This window comes from Macaca mulatta, chromosome 8 (assembly GCF_049350105.2).
Source record: "Macaca mulatta isolate MMU2019108-1 chromosome 8, T2T-MMU8v2.0, whole genome shotgun sequence".
In the NCBI taxonomy this organism is placed as follows: domain Eukaryota; kingdom Metazoa; phylum Chordata; class Mammalia; order Primates; family Cercopithecidae; genus Macaca; species Macaca mulatta.
In genome coordinates, this window is record NC_133413.1 from 123634034 (window position 1) to 123651834 (window position 17801).

At 32.8% G+C, this 17801-nt stretch overlaps 1 protein-coding gene across 1 annotated transcript in view; it reads right to left on the reverse strand.

The window, feature by feature from the left end:
- The window catches only part of CSMD3 (CUB and Sushi multiple domains 3), a 1224761-nt gene that overhangs the window by 1075357 nt on the left and 131603 nt on the right, over positions 1-17801 (reverse strand). Inside the window, exon 2 of the mRNA XM_015145899.3 lies at positions 10532-10754. Coding sequence (XP_015001385.2) covers positions 10532-10754 — 223 coding nt within the window. The remainder of the gene's footprint in view (positions 1-10531; positions 10755-17801) is intronic.

Here is a 17801-nt window from a genome sequence, read left to right on the forward strand (position 1 = left end):
ATAATTAAAAGTGATGTTGCTTCGGGATGCATTCATGTATGATTAAAGTATAATTTTGAAAGAAGTTAAAAATGACCGCAACATGGAGGTGCTTGTTACTGGTATGGTGAAGTCACAGCAAGGCGAGGATGGGATACAAATGGAACAAAACGTGAGCAGCATCCTGGTTTAGTGGTAGGCTTGTTGGTGCTCATTTTAATAAAACACATTGCAATGTTTATGCTACAGAGTCTTATATTATTATGAATAAATTATATTCTTAAAATACAGTAATAGAGAATATAGAAAATTTGTATGGCAAGATAAAATGATGCATTAAAGAGTTAACGGTAGTATTCTAATAAATATATTATGGCAATGAATTGTTTTATATATTTTCATTTTTTTTAATAATCACATCTCACTCAGATATAATTTGACTTTTGTAATTAGAAAACATTATCTTAAAGTGAATGAAATGAGGTTGCTATGATTAGTTTATGATTTTTAATTACCACAAAAATGTAGGCAGTGACTGTGGCAAGGGTCTATATTCTATACATTTTAGTTCTTCTATCCGTCATGTTATATATATGTGACTCTTATGATTTTTTTCCCTAAAAATACAACTGAAAAGCCTTTAGTATTTCTGAAAACAAACTGGGTGGCTGTGAACTTAATTATATATATTTTTATGTTGATAAATTTAATTCTTTTTCTGTATGGGTTTGATATCTTTTAAATACCTTTATAACATTGAACTTGAACATCTATGAAGGAATAGTCCTCTTTTTACATGATTATTTGATGGTGCAATATCCTTTGGATGTATGTCATGTTTTAACAGAAAATAAGTCATATAGGTGAGATTCTTAAGTGGACTCTAATGTAAATGTGACCACTTTTCTTATACCCTTTAATCTTTGTGACATTTTAATTTAGTAAAATGACTCAATGAAATAATTTAATAAAGTTATCTGATTTTATGGTTGCCTGGCTTAGGTCTTCTGATTCATCACTCCAAAAATGCTATAGTTGAAAAATGCAAATAAGTATAATTAATGAGCTGTGCTCTAACTTATTTATGTTCACACTTCAGTCTCTTGAAATCCTGTTTTTGATCTTGAAATAGATATCAATATTTTTGAGATTTTATTTTCTCACCTGTATAATCAAAAATATTAGGAAGAATATCTGAAATGATGTTATGAGCATTGTATATAAATAGTCTGACAGAGTATGTATTCAGAGAATGTTAGTTTTTAACAGACACAGGGTATATGTATCTTCCCTCAGAATATGAAATACTAATACAACTAAATGAATCTTCAGAGTTAATCTAAAACGTCTTATCTAAACATTTTATTTAGGAATTCATATTAATTATGTAGAAATTTTGTTACTGAAAACATTTACATTTATGAGCACATTAACATGCTTTCTGCAAGATTATCAAATGGTCACTTCGATTATGCCATTTTACTTATGAGAAAATAAATGTTTATGGAGCGTAAGTGAGTTTCACCAGAAATATTTTTAGTCAATTATAACACCATGCGCAGTTTGCTTTTAGGATATCAGTGCTGTTTTACTGAAAGCAGGCTAATGGAAGTAAACCTTTCCGCAGATTTACTATAAAAGATTGAATAAATATAATCTAAGGAACAAAGTGTTTAAACTTGCTTATTGTCATCTTTTGTTTGATCTTTTAACCCCATTTTTAATGGTTTAATTTAGTCCATTTCTTCACTAAAGGCCACCTCATTTCTTTTTGGCAAAATGCCTGGTATAAACAATAAATAGTTGTGTATACTCTGGAATCCTTGCCTTAGTCAGATTTGAAAGAGCCTTTTATGTTGACAAAAAGTTTTAGAAATCCTGTCTGTCCTTGAGATCTATGCAATCATTAATCTGAATGCTCCAAAGTGAGTAATGATATCTAAAGAGAAGAATCATTAACTGCCTAAGATGCATCAAAATTTTAATTGGCTTTTTCCTAAATCACTTGCTCGCCGAATGTCCAATGCCCAATGGCAATGCAATAAGTCTTTTGTAAATTAAAGTGTTAGGTAGGGGGATACTAAACACAATATAATCAATATAATGGTATTTTCAAGTTTGTCCATAGTAAAATGCATTTCTACACTCAGCTTCTGTTTCCCAGGGTGTGTGTTTTCTATACAAGGCTATGACTGAGGTCATAGTTGGACCAACAGTAAGCAAAGTTCACTTTGTCACTTGGTGGGTCTCATTAATATTATAGATCAATAGCAAAACTCTGGTATTTCTTTTCTTATTTATTGAGAAATAATAAATAATAACTTTATCATTATAAGCAGTTGTTAATATCACATATGTCATTTTGGCACACCGCTATACACACAATCACTCTATGCCATTGAATCAGACAGTAGAGCCTCTGCATTTCCCAAACATTTTGTTATGTAAGAGACAGAATCAGTACACAAGGATTGGTTCCAAATCTGAAGGGAGAAATCTTTATAGTCAGCTAATTGGATTGAGTTATATCACTCTCAATATAATCTTAGGCAAACTTGGAGATAGGGACATGAGAGACCATGTCTTTAGGTAGCGTTAAATCACTGGAGTGCACTGACATAAAATATAATGACCTTCTGGTCGTTTGTTTCTATGACCTAAGCCATTTAGATATTTTTGGATAATTTTCATGGGAAAGTCATTCTCTACCTCAACATTATGCCTACAGGAAAGGAAACAGATTATTGTATGGCATTGAAAGAAGCATCAAGTATAGTGAGGAAAGATTTTAATCATGAGTATCAAGAAGTTCTATGGGACATTGAGGGAGCTAAGGAGAGAAGAAATATTAACCATGTAAGAAAAGAAGCATAGTGGCTGCTCAAGAATATTTATGGGGACACTGCCAACATTTTCTGAAGGAGAAAAGCTCTACTTGTTAATTACAAATAACCAAAAAGAAATGGTCTAACAATTATACACGTGGGAATTCAAGCTACAGATTGTTGTTTACTCACTCTAATTACTGTTCCTTAATTATGTCCATTAGGCTTTTGAATTCTATGGTTATGACAATAATCCAGCAAGTTTGTATAATGAATTTGAATTGTGACAGAATGTTACGTATTTTAAACGCCTCAACATATCTAGAAAAAAAATACTGGGTAAATAATTGTTATTTAATAAAGGGGTATATAAAGTACAGATAATTTAGCCATGGTAATGAAATATATTCTAGAATAATGACCAAGGAGGTATAAAAAGATTATATATAGTCACAAAGTAAAAATTCGAAGAAGGAGAAGAGTAACATTACTGTAGAAATACAGAGAAAAAATAAGGCAGAGCCTTTTCTAGAAAAAAACTTAGTTTATCAAGTAATACTTTTAAAAATGTACTTGTAACATGCTTTACTATAATTGTGTCCAGAGGCAGCCAGCTAGGACACATAACTTATTAAGTTGTCATTTCTAGGATTCCTTAAAATGTACACCTTAATTCTTCTTCACTTTAATGCTCAAACAGAACAAAATGAACTCAGACTCCTTCACATATTCAAGAAGAATCACAGATCTTAATATAAAGCTAACACTCTAAACCTTCAGAAGAAAATACAGGATATCTTTCCATCTTTGGATAAGCAAATATTTATTGTACTACAAGAAAGCACTAACAAAATATAATATTAATAATTTGAACTTTGTTCAAATTAGAAACCTTAATTCATGCAAAGATAGTGTAAGAAAATGAAAGAGCAAGTAACAGGTTCGAAGAAAACAATTGCAATGCATATATTTGTCAAATAAATGCTATAAAGATTGCAAAGACCCTTATAATTTGATATATCAACACTAAGCAGACAACCTAATTAAAAAATAGACAAAATATTTGAACAAATCCTTCACAAATAAATGGTTGATAAGCACATGCTCAATATTATTAGTTATCACATAAGTTCAAAATAATACCAGAATAAATGTTGACAACCTCAAATGTCAACAAACATGTGGAGCATTTAGAATTCTCATACAGTGATGGTGAAGTACAAAATCCGTACACAGCTTAGAAAAGCTATTTGGCAGTTTTTTATGATATTAAATCTATATCTACCCAATAATCAAACATTTGGACTAATTCTCATTTCACAGAAGGAGAGCTTTAAAAAGTTCATTTTACCGATAGCTATAGAGTGGTTCTCTATTTTACAACTTTATGTATTTTTGCACTAGATGGCAATTTTTTTAATTCTAAGTTCCGTTTCATACTTAGGGAGTTTATTCTCAACATATTACAAAATTTTGCTATTATTTGCAATATAATATATTTTGTGATTTTTCTTAATAATGACTGATGAGCTATTGACATGTACCAATACATTAAATTTTCTTTTTAGTTCTATAAAACTCAAGTAAATCGTGTGTGTGTGTGTGTGTGTGTGTGTGTGTGTGTGTGTATACACACCTTTTTTTTTTGGGAGGTGGAATATCGCTGTCTCGCCCAGGCTGGAGTGCAGTGGCGCGATTTCGGCTCACTGCAAGTTCCGCCTCCCTGGTTCACGCCATTCTCCTGCCTTGGCCTCCCGAGTAGCTGGGACTATAGGCGCCCTCCACCACGCCCGGCTAATTTTTTTTATTTTTAGTAGAGACGGCGTTTCGCCGTGTTAGCCAGGATGGTCTCGATCTCCTGACCTCGTGATCCACCCACCTGGGCCTCCCAAAGTGCTGGGATTACAAGCACGAGCCACCGCGCCCGGCCCATTTAAGCTTTTTTATGTATATACTCATAATACCTGTAATGAATTATAATTTGGTATATTGTTCAGTATTTAGAACTCATATTTCTGTATCTGTATTGTTTTATTTTGGTAATTTATATTTTTTAGTTAATGATGTGATAGCTCATACTTCCTTTCTTTGTCTTTTATTTTAATGGCATAGAAGTTATAATTACTGTTTTCAACTCCGTATAAGTGAAATTTACCACATGTAGACCCTCTTTAAGGAGCAGTTAAGGATAGTCATAAAGTTTACGTAAGCATCTGAATTTAGTTTAAGAAATAAGAGAGAATCTTATCAACCACCATATTAAAATCAGCTTTCAATTCTTTTTGGCAGGGTTCCTTCCTTCCTTCCTTCCTTCCTTTCTTCCTTCCTTCCTTCCTTCCTTCCTTCCTTCTTTCCTTTTGTTTTGTTTTGTTTTGTTTTGTTTTGTTTTTAGAGACAGGGTCTGGCTCTGTCACCCAGACTGGAGTGCAGTGGTGCATTCTCAGCTCACTGCAACCTTCGCCTCCTGGGTTCAAGCGATCCTCCCACCTCAGACTCCAGAGTAGCTGGGATTACAAGCAGAGGCCACCACACCCAGCTACTTTTTTTGTATTTTTGTAGAGATGGGGTTTCACCATGTTGCCCAGGCTGGTCTCAAACTCCCGAGTTCATCTGCCTCCCAAAGTTTTTTCTTTCTTTTTTAATGATTTTATTTTAATTTCAACTTTTATTTTGGATTCAGAGAGTATACATGCAGGTCCATTACATGAGTATAGTGCATGATACCAAGTCCTAGGAGGTGAATGATCCTATCACCCAGATATGAGCATAGTACACAAGTTTTTCAGCCCTTGCTTCCTTCACTCCCTCCCCACACTATTAGTCGTCAGTGTCTATTGTTGCCATCTTTATGTCCATGAGTACCCAATGTTTAGCTCCCACTTATAAGTGAGAACATGTGGTATTTACTTTATTATATCTGCCTTCACCTTAAGATTTTGTGTTATGTTAACACTTACACTTATATTTGTTTTTATCTTTACGTATCCTTTTAAAGATTTCTAATCCATGGACATTTATATAACTCAGGAAAGTAAAGTTTATGTTGTAGTCGTTACTACACCATGACTATGACCTTGTGAAAATTACTTCCTCTTTTTAAATCACAACTTTAGAAATAATTTATTTAGAAATAACATTTATTTATCTATCATATTATGCAAAAATTAAGCTTTGGATATTGCGATAGATTTTGTCAGTTGCCTGGCCCTCAGCCTTCGCCATGCTGCTTTCCACAATTGAGATCAAAAATGAAAGCTGTTTTTCTAGAATACTTTTGACCAAGGAATGGTGATGTCAGGCTGTTCTGGCCAATGATATAGGAGAAGAATCCTTCTAAGGACCTTTGGGAAAGCTTTTGATTTACTGACAAGTTTCTTAATAACAAGCTTCTTGTTATATAGGAAAAACAAATCAATTTTTTGTTTAAGCTATAGTAAGTCAGGATTTCTATTACAGCCCAACATCCAAAATGATAGGCCATATCAAAGTAGCAATGAGGAGACCATAGTAACATGTCAGGAGACACACTAAATAAAAGCTTTTGTAGTCAAGTCTTTTAAAAAATAACTACACTACTACTTTGGTATTTAGAAATAATCATTCTCTTCCACTTTGAGAAAAGATTATCATTCTATAACATTTCATATGTATTAAAGTTGTACATGTTGAAAATTAGGAAAAAGAATTTAAAAATGAGTGTTTATAAAAGATCCAGCTTGTGGACTTTCTAATATTAAAAGAAATGTAATGAATCTTTAAATAAATGGACAATGTATATTATTATATAAAAATTTTTAAATTCTTCACTTATTTGTGCAGGAAAAAACATCTAAGATTTAACAGGCAACCAACAAGCTGAGAAATATTTTTGTCACAAAAAAGGGACACATTTACATGTTTTAGAATAAATGAATTATGTAAATCATCAAGAAAACTACTGATACATAAACAAAAAAAAACAATTTGCAGGAAAAAATAAGAGTGGTTATCAAATAAGAGAACATGTTAGATATCTGTAAAAATCAGATATATGTAAATAATCAAATTAAGGATAAAAGATGTAAGCCTGGTAAGACTGAGAGATAATGAATTATAGTTTTCTAGTTGTAATAATATTCATTGATATAAGATTCTGGAAAGCATATTAGTAATATAAATAATATTATTTGCTTCTGACCTAGTCATCCTGTTTCTACCAAGAATGAATCTAAAATATAGAAAATGTATATTCATAATGATGATAATATGTGAATTAATTATAAAAACCATAATAGAATAATTACATAAATCATATCCACATTTAATATTTGAATAAATTAATGCTTACATAAAATGATTACATATATTTAATAAATTCAATACATTGATGTTTACAAAGATTTTAATCACACATTAAACATGTATATTATAATGTAGAGAGATTACTAAGGACATACAATGTCATATATAGAGTGATCCTGGACGAATATATCTGTTTCTACCTCATTAAATAATAGGGGATTTTTTTACTCTTGGTATAACTTTATTATTGGGAAAATATAATATTAATGTAAAGTAAACAAAGCTTAGACTAACCTTTATGCATCAAGTCCAGCAATGTTGCCTTAAATGCATTAGTATTTGTTCTAAAATAATGTTATAACTAAGAAAGAAATTCCCTAACAGTGCTTTACCAATATCAATTCTCATTTAATACAAAATAACTAAGAGAAAAACAAGCAATATCATTAATAATTGGAGACTTATAGTTTTTAAAATATGAAATTCTGATAATGAATCCCAACATGTCTATTTAGACAGGGAAGAATGACAAGAACTACAAACCATTTTTTTTCTACATTATTGAAAGACAAGTCATTTTTTAAAAATCTATTGGAGCTCAGGAAAAGTAAAAAAAAAAGTATTAATTTCTGGAAGAAAGAGAACAGCAAACACACCATAAGGACATGCATTAAGTGAGAATATGATCCAATATGAGAGAAACAAAACCCAAGAAAACAGTGAGTCAAACAGCCAGACGCAAACATGAATCAAACTCTGCCAGCAGCAGTTTCGACTTCTAATCAAACAGCAGATTTTGTATATAAACACAGTCTGGAAGGGGCTGTAGGTTACATACTAATTTTTTTCCTTCCAGTCTTGCTAACTAAAGTCAGCTATAACATTAGCTACAGTACTTCTTTAAGCACAAAAACCAATAGATGCGTTAAACATTTACAGTGAGCAAAACATTAGATTCTAAAGAGTACATTATAACACAGACTACATGTTAGAATATAGTCTTGTCATTTTGCTTGTATAAATAGAGTACATGTTTGAATATAATCTATAAAATAAATAGCAGAAATAAATTTGGAGCTTACCTTTCAGTTTATATTCGTATATATTATATCTGTTTGAAAATATGCCTTGTATTATTATTTCTCTTACTAAATTTTATCCAATACTGCTGAGAAAAAATAGATTTTCATTTATATATCAATACATAAACCTTAGAGATTATGTATAACTACATAAAACTATATATATTGAAGAGCTTCAGATCTAAACTGAAACAAATCTGAATTGCGATGATAGTTCTGCCTTTTGCCATTTTCAACAATTTTACTCTGGCGAGCCTCATTTTTATCAGTTGTAAAATGATGCTGATGATAATAATAGTAATTATTTTACATTGTCTGAATACAGGAGAAGTTAAATACCATAATGAAGACAAAATACTTAGTACAGTGACAGGCGTAGAAGAATCATTCAATAAATGCTAAGGGTTAGAGTTATTGAGCTTTCATTATATTGTATTCCCCATAAAATCTCTGTAAATTAAGGGCTGTTGTTCCCAATTTACAGATTAGGAAAGAAAGAATGAGAACAATAAATTTATTTTCCTAATTTCACAGTCTTTTAACTTCCCAGAGGCCACAGTTGTTTAAAAAAGAGGGGAAGAGATAAAATAAAAATGTGTTTTCTCATTTTCAAGGCGATCTAGAGAGAATAGGTACATGCACAAGCAATACTATCAGGGAATTGATACTTTGAAACTACCAGGTAATATTAAAATAAGTATTTTTATATATTTAGGAAAATTATATCCCACATATTGTCAGTGTAAAAAATTGTACTTCTATTTATAGATATTATTTGGCATTAACAAAAGAAAACCAGCTTTTAATGACAGTGGCAATGATGATCAAATAGCAGTCAGACGTGCATACCATAATATATATTTATAAAATAGATAATTATTGTATGAGTTTAACAATGTAAAAGGAAAAAGAAATCAGATTTACACGGTAAATGAGTATAGAGGAAAAAAAGAAAGAAAGAACAGTAGAATCTTAGCTGTAATCAATCTAGTAATCTTGTTTTTGCACAACAAAGTTTGTGAAACAACTCGGACATTTTTAAGTGTCATGTGACTGGAAGCAGTTCGATGTGCTCTAATAGGATTTTATAGCCATGCAGCAGGTTCATACACATTTTCTCATAATACCTGCAGAAGAGTATAATGAGATGGATAGACCTGGCCTTATTACCATGTCTCAAGTTTAAACAGACGTACTGTGGATTGCTCAAATAACTGGTGAGCAACAAACCTAACACCCTAATGTAACAAATCTCATCTCCAGATCCACCATTTTCCCCACTATATTATGTTTTCACTGCCCAAATTTGAGGAAAATAATCACTAATTTTTTACCTAAAATTGAAAAAGTATAAATGCAAAGGAATATGGAAGACTGATGAAACTGTAAAAAGTCAGCACTGATAATCTGCTTCTTGTACATTAGGAAGGCAAGAACATGTTGTCAACTATTAGAAAGTAACAGTGTCACAGAATCATAACTCAAATATAGCCAAGTATGGAAAGAGTCTTTAATTCCTACATGTTATCTTCTTAGAATATTTTAAATTACAAGTTTAAAAAAGCTGACGGCACTTAAAGAAAAGTATACAAACACTGTCATAAATCTAGGACTAAATAAAATGTGCAATGCCTGGAATGTTGAATTTTTTAGTTGAATTATAGTTGATTTACAGTTAAAATAAGTTTTTGGTAAGACTTCCAAAAACACTTCTAATTTTACATAACCTATTCGCCAAGAGGAAATTCTGAAGAACGAGAAGAACTACCTTAAAAATAGTCAGGGTGTTAGTTAATTTTTACATCTGTTTTATCACTGAGCTTCAAAAAATTACTTTTGTTTGCAGAGGCAAAAATATAAATGTCCCCGTTTTTGACATGAAGGAATGTAGTTTTCAGATATTTAGATTTTATAAATTACACACATCAGAAATTAATTTATTCTACTATCCATGAATGCTGATTTTAAAGTGTTTTTGCATAGCGTTGTATATTAAAATTGGAAACATTATCACTAAAATATACCTTATATAATATGTTTTACTTTATCAAAAGTTATATCCATAATGAATGAAATCTTGAGATAATCATTTTTAAAAACAAAATACTTTTAGCCACTATAAAAACATCACTACTCAATATACATTCACCTTTGTGAGACTTGGTATTAATGTACTAGCAGTATGACGTCAGAGATACCAAGCTAATTTGTTCATGGGATGATATACTTCCAAATACATAATAATTAGTTGGTGAATACAACTTTATTACAATTGCATCACAAATGTTAAGCATCTTTTGTAAAATAGACTACTTTTACCCAGAAAATATTTTCTCTCCAGTCTTCCATTCAAAATACACTAACCTTGTCCTAAAGTTTGTAGGATGAGGATGTCCATCATATAATGATAAGTAGTCGTATTCTTCTTCTAGAGCAAATGACTGAAAAACAATTTGTATTCTATTTCGTTCTTCTGCTATTATTACCCATGTACAGTTTGCACCATTTGGATATCCATATGGAAAACCAGGGCTCTCTATAGTGCCATTAAGTCCTTTTAAAGTTCCACCACACGTATAAATAAATCCTGCAACAAAAGACAAATAAACATACATTAATATTATATAAATCAAGAATAATCCAGGAGATAATATTATTTTGAAAGTCTACTGTGTTTCCAAGACCAAAGTTAACAATAATTTTATAAATGGCAGTTTAAGAGCTGGACACTATATACAAATATATATGTAATATAAAACAAAATAATAGAAGATTTATCATTTATAATATATACTGAGATAAATCATTGTAAAGCAGTTGATGAAATAAAATTATCCACATACATCTGAATCATTATCCGTTACAGGTTCCTACAGACAAACACAATCCTAAAACACGGTATCTTTCCTCAAAGAGTTTTAAATCTCACTGTGGAAGCTCATAAACAACATTGACATTTTAAAGATCTTTGTATGCATTTTGGGTCCCAAAGAATTAACTCCATTTTTTCTTGGCAACACATGCTAGTTTTTTTTTTGACATATTCACATCTGTACCCTGTAGCTCACATGCTTTAGGAAAATCTATCTCACCCTGATTATAGAAGAGGAATTTTTTAAGTCTATGAAATGGCTCTACCTTTCATTAAAATATTTAGTTCATGATGAACAGAATCCTAAGTTAATCACATCAGAGTGAATCCGAAGGTCAGGACAAAATAAGTTAAATAAATGGATCTTGTACAATTGATAGCACCCATCCTAAGAACTTCTGTATTTGTTCCATGGTAAGTCTAAGTTACTGAGAGCATGAGTTCTGGAGATACCTAGAAAACTTACTGTATTTTTTCAGCAATTTGTCTCTTCGAATATATATATCTATATATTATATATGTTATATTATATATATATATAATATATATATTTGAGACAGAATCTTGCTCTGTCACCCAGGCTGGAGTGGAGTGGAGAGACCTTGGCTCACTGCGACCTCTGCCTCCTAGGTTCAAGCGATTCTCCAGCCTCAACCTCCCGAGTAGCTGGAATTACAGACGTGCACCACCACGCCCGGCTAATTTTTGTATTTGTAGTTGAGACAGGGTTTCACCATGTTGGCCAGGCTGCTCTCCAACTCCTGAACTCAGGTGATCCGCCTGCCTCGGTTTCCCGAAGTGCTGAGATTACAGGCATGAGCCACCGCGCCTGACCTCTTCAAATATATAATATCTGTAGCATATTGTGTAATGTAAAAATCTAAGATTAATACAACAGTAAGAGAAGATGGTCCCAGTCTTTATGTAGACTGCATGCTAATAAAGTTTGCATTTAGAGGCAGTTAAACAGGATCAGAAGTTCTCATGAGAACCTCTTCACCCAGATGTTATTATCTTTATCTGTGAGTCCTACAGGAAGCCGAAGGGCCAGAAAGCTGTAAATCAGAGATGACAAGCTAATTTGAGGGAGAGAACTCCATACTACCCAAAGTATCTATGTTTGGAACTAGGGATAGAAATGCAGGAAATTTAGGGCTTCTTTCTTTGGGAAAAAAGTGGATATATTTTATGTAAGTATGGATACTTTTTAAAAGTAAGAGGACTGCTGAATAGAAGTCTTCAGAAGCCAGAGTTGTAGATTGTGGCAGATAGTGGCTGATTTGGGATGTTGCATTTATTCCACGTTGTTTAGCACCTTGTTTTTGCCAGGGGAGCCATTTCTCTATTAAATAGTGATATATCTTTTTTTTTTTTTTTTTTTTTTTTTTAGACGGAGTCTTGCTCTGTCGCCTAGGCTGGAGTGCAGTGGCGTGATCTCGGCTCACTGCAACCTCTACCTCTTGGGTTCAAGTGGCCAAAACAGCTATATACTTTGGAGCAGCTGACTCTGCTGACTCCAGTGATGAGAAATGTGGCTCAGGGCTATGTTGACCAATATAATCCTATTCTCTGAGAAAAATTTAGTACAGGGATCTTTTCCTACATCTCACCATATGGCAAAGTCTTAAGCCTGGGATATTTGGTATGTTTATGTGATGTAAAGCATGGTTCTTGTTATCATTTTGCCTCTTTGTAAATTGACCAAGAAGTTGGATCAGGTAGAAGAGGTTTTAAAAAAAAAATCAATATTTGTGTATATTCAGATAATTTTGCTCTTGCACCAAAAGTCAAATAGGGCATTTTATGATTTTCTAAAATAAATAAATAACTAAAACGTCTGTTTTTAAATTGCTTCTTGCAGAGCAATTACTTTGAAGCCTTAGGTTAATTAGCTATCACCCATTTCTATTAGTTTTCTGCCTGAACAGCTTCCAATTTGAACTTCATAACTAAAGGCAAGCATGAATCCCTTCAGCTACAATCTGATCTATGGGCTGTTTTATATACTCTCAAGCCCCATAACCCTGATAGTTTTAGAAAAAGGACGTATGTCTTAAAATAACATGCTCAGCTTTGTCCACTCATTCTTCAAGGGCCTGCTGATTCATGCATTTCAAGTACTTTTATTTTTAGACAAATTAGGAATTACACCTATATTTAAACTTCCTTATCTGTATTCTTCTTTTTATTTTTGTTTTTGTTTATCATGAAGTTAGATTAAACATAGCATTATTCTCTATAATAAAGTACATTTTTTCCAGAAAGGAGGTTTACATTTTTCACTTTAAAAATTTGAAAATCAGAAGTAAGCATTATAAAGCAAAATATCTTCCCTCATTCATTTATGCTTCACAGGGCTGGTCATTTTTAACGGCGCAGTGTTTACCTTACTAGGCCTTTCCTAGGCACAGGCAGATATGCATTTATATTATTTTTCAAATGATGTCAGTCATATTATGCATATTTTTCTGAATTGTTGTATCTATTTTAAAAAATCACTGGCATTATTCTGGGTACAGATGTAGACTTCTACTACATTCTTCTTTGAAAGACTTTATAGCTACACAGCATATAGTATGCCTATAGTATGCCTATAGTATAATTTATTTTACCATTCTCCTAATGATAACTTCATTTTTATGGTTACAAAGGTCTAATGAACAACTTTGTAAAAACAGTTTTGTACACATATCCTTGTACAAAGTATATATCCTTTGTGCACAAAAGGCATATATCCTTGCGCACTTGCTGGATACCTCCTGAGATGGAATCCCAGAAATGGGGATGCTGAAAATGTATATAGATACAGTGAAACCATACTTAATACATATGAAAATTTATGTTTCTGGCACCATTGTATGAAGTGTCTTTCACCCTCAACCGTAATTCTGTCAACACTAGACATTTTTGAAAGGCAAATTTTGTTTTTCATTTTTGCTTTTTAAGAAATTTTATCATGTTTATTTGAAGTTTACAACTTGATGTTGTGGAATACACACAGAGAGTAAAGTGGTTACCATCGTGAAATAGATTAATGTAGCTATCATGTCACATAGTTACTTTTTTGTGTGACAAGAGCAGCTAAAATATACTTATTTAACAAAAATTCTTACTACAATACAGTTTCATTAACTTTAGTCCTAATGTTGTACATTAGGCCTCTAAACTTTTTCATCTTACATATCAGCTCTATGACCTACAGCTCCCCACCTTCTCTTCTCCTTACTCCTGCTCATCCACGGAAATCAGTTTCATTGCCTATCCGAGTGTACTAAGATTTTTCTTTTTTTTTCTTTTTTTTCTTTTTTTTGAGATGGAGTTTTGCTCTTATTGCCCAGGTTGGGGTGCAATGGTGCAATCTTGGCTCACCACAACCTCCGCCTCCCAGGTTCGAGCAATTCTCCTGCTTCAGCCTCCCTAGTAGCTGGGATTACAGGCATGTGCCACCACATGCAGCTAATTTTGTATTTTTAGTAGAGAATGGGTTTTTCCATGTTGGTCAGGCTGGTCTTGAACTCCTGACCTCAGGTGATCCACCCGCTTGTAGTATTTTTATTTGTGTGTCTGGCTTATTTCACTTAGCATAATGTCTTCTAAGTCCATCCAGGTCGTAGCACATGGTGGGATTTTCCTTTTTAAGGCTGAATAAGATTTATGTGTGTGCGTGTGTGTCTGTGTATGTGTGTGTGTGTATAAAATATATTCCATTGTGTATATATAAAAAGGGATATATATCCCCTTTTTAAGGCTGAATAAGATTCCATTTTGTGTGTGTGTATGTATATACACACATTTCATTTTCTTTATCAATGTATCTCTCAATGTATATCCAGATTGTTTCCACATTTTGACTATTGTGGATAATGCTGCAAAAAACTTGGGAGTGCAGATATTTTTATACGGTGGTTATTGTACCTCATTTTGGTATATACCTGGAAGAGGAGTTGCTGTGTCATATAGTGATTCTATTAATATGATATGTTTAATTTCTTTAGGAACCTCCATACTGTTTTTTCATAATGGCTGTGCTAATCTACATTCTCACCAATAGTGTACTAGGGTTTTCTTTTCTCCACATCCCTGATAACACTTGTTATTTCTTGTCTTTTTGATAATAATCATACTTATGGACATAAGGCAATATCTTATAGTGGTTTAAATTTGCATTTCTCGAAAGATTAATGATGGTAAGCATCTCTTCATATACCTTTTTGCCATTTTTATATCTTCTTTGGAGAAATGTCTGTTCGGGTCTTTTGCTCATTTTTAAAATCAGGTTACTGTTTTTTCTGCTATTGAGTCATAAGAATTCTTTATAATTCTGGATATATTAACCCCTTAACAAAAATGTGGTTTGAAAATATTTTTTCATAGTCTATAAGTTGCCTATTATTTTGTTGATTGTTTCCTTTATTGTTCTGAATGTTTTTAGTTTAATGTTGTTCTGTTTGTTTACTTTTGCTTTTGTAGCTTGAGCCTTTTGGAGTGATATCAAAATTAATTGTCAAAACCAATGTCAAGAGGCTAAAAGGCAAATTTTGCAAGGCAAAAAAAAGTTATAATACTATTTTCTTTTGCATTTCTCTGATAATTATTAAGTAATTACTCTTGTAATTGCTATTGTAATTTCTCTGATTACTATTAAGATTACTATTGTGATTCACTCAGAATCTATATTTGCCTTTGTAAATACATTTCTAAATGAAACAACTTTGGTTATTCTTGTTCATTGTTCTCATAAATTCACAATTCCTCATTGTTCTTTATAGTATGTGAGGAACATCACTTCCTTTTTCTCTTGTCTCCTCTGATGATTGTTTTCCTATATTCATTCATGTATCATCACATATTTCATGCCTTAAGGGTAAAATGATACAAAGAATAGTTTCCCAGCTCGTCTTCTGGGAGCTGACAATCTAAAACACGAGATAGCAGGACATTTAGGCCATTGCTACGAAATACAGAAAGTATTATGATTCGTGTGTGCACACTTTGCTATAAGAACACATAGAAGCAAAACTAAATCTAGATAAGTCAGTATGTAGTATATGGAAAACTGCCCTCAAAAACTGGCATTGCAACCTTTCATAGATTCACGTTTTACAATTTCTAAACGTCTTATATTATGTTTTTCAGACCTTATTTTTTAATGCGCACTTAAACAGTGTATTTACACGTGAAAAGTAACTAAATTTTACATGACTTGGGTCTCATTGTCATCAAGAGTTTGATTAACAATATTGATTTCAAAAAACATCAGGCCCATATTTCACCTTTACTACTCAGCAAGAAATAATGCAATGACTATATGTATAGTAGTTGAATGATGTTTTAATTTTTTGAGCATGCTAAGGTTTCTGACAAGCAACATTCACACCTGTGTTTATTTTTTCCGGTCATCTTCACAAAACACTGCAACTGAGCTTCTGTGACCAATTATGTTGACAGGACTCTTGCAAAAATTACTCATGACCTTTCCATTTTCAAAATCAGTTCTTTTTTGAAAAAAAATGTTTTTGTCATCTTTGTGCATTTGTTATGGCTAATTGTTGTTATTTCTTGGAAATCTTTTCTTATCGTTTCCATGATTATGCCCTGCTTTCCTAATCTCATGAAATTCTCCTAAAACCACTCCTTTACTAGATTTCTGTCTTCATCTGTCTTCTCTACTTTGCAGGCTTCTTAGCAACCGCAGACATAGCTGTAAGCAATACTAGTGACCATAAAAGAGGCATATCTTCATTTATCTATTTCCATCCCTTTGCTATATATCTCTGTGTAGATGTAGCATACTATGTAGAAACTAGTCATCCGTGTCATCTGGGATTCTTTGCTTATCCTCAAATCTCATTAGTTCATTCTATTAACTGTCTCTTAAATCTATCTCTAGCCCCCTCTTTGTTTTTCTATTTTAAATCCTGTGGATTCAATTATTCCTGATCTCCTGCATCCTATCCTATTTTAAGAGAAACCAATCTATCCTGCTAGACTTCCTGCATTTGCCCATCTACTCAGGTCCCCACATTGCTGCTAAAGTCATTTGTACAACAAACCAACCCAATCTTGTCACTTCCTCATTCAATAGCGTTCTTTGGCTACTCCTTATTGTCAATATAAAGTCCACACTTCTCTCCCTGTACCTTATATAATAGATAACTGATTTTTGTTTTTATTTTACTGAGTCATATTCCATCTGTAATTTTGGAGTGCTAAACTGGATTCTTAAATTCCTTGAAGCTGACCTAGGAATAGTTCTTTGGAGTTTACTAACCACTTCTTCTAGACAGAGGAAGGAGTGGGGCACACATATACACCTGCTCATTAGAGTCCTCAAAATATTCAATCACTTGCTAGATATTAAGGTAAAGTGTCATTTGTCATTTATCTTCTGCTTTTCTTTATTTATACTTCTGTTTCTAATATTTATTATTTACTATGTAATTTTTTATGAATGTTTTTCCTAAGTCTTTCAGAAATTTGCCTTGCCGGGCGCGGTGGCTCAAGCCTGTAATCCCAGCACTTTGGGAGGCCGAGGCGGGCGGATCACAAGGTCAGGAGATCGAGACCACAGTGAAACCCCGTCTCTACTAAAAATACAAAAAATTAGCCGGGCGCGGTGGCAGGCGCCTGTAGTCCTAGCTACTCAGGAGGCTGAGGCAGGAGAATGGCGTGAACCGAGGAGGCGGAGCTTGCAGTGAGCCGAGATCGCGCCACTGCACTCCAGCATGGGCAACAGCGTGAGACTCCGTCTCAAAAAAAAAA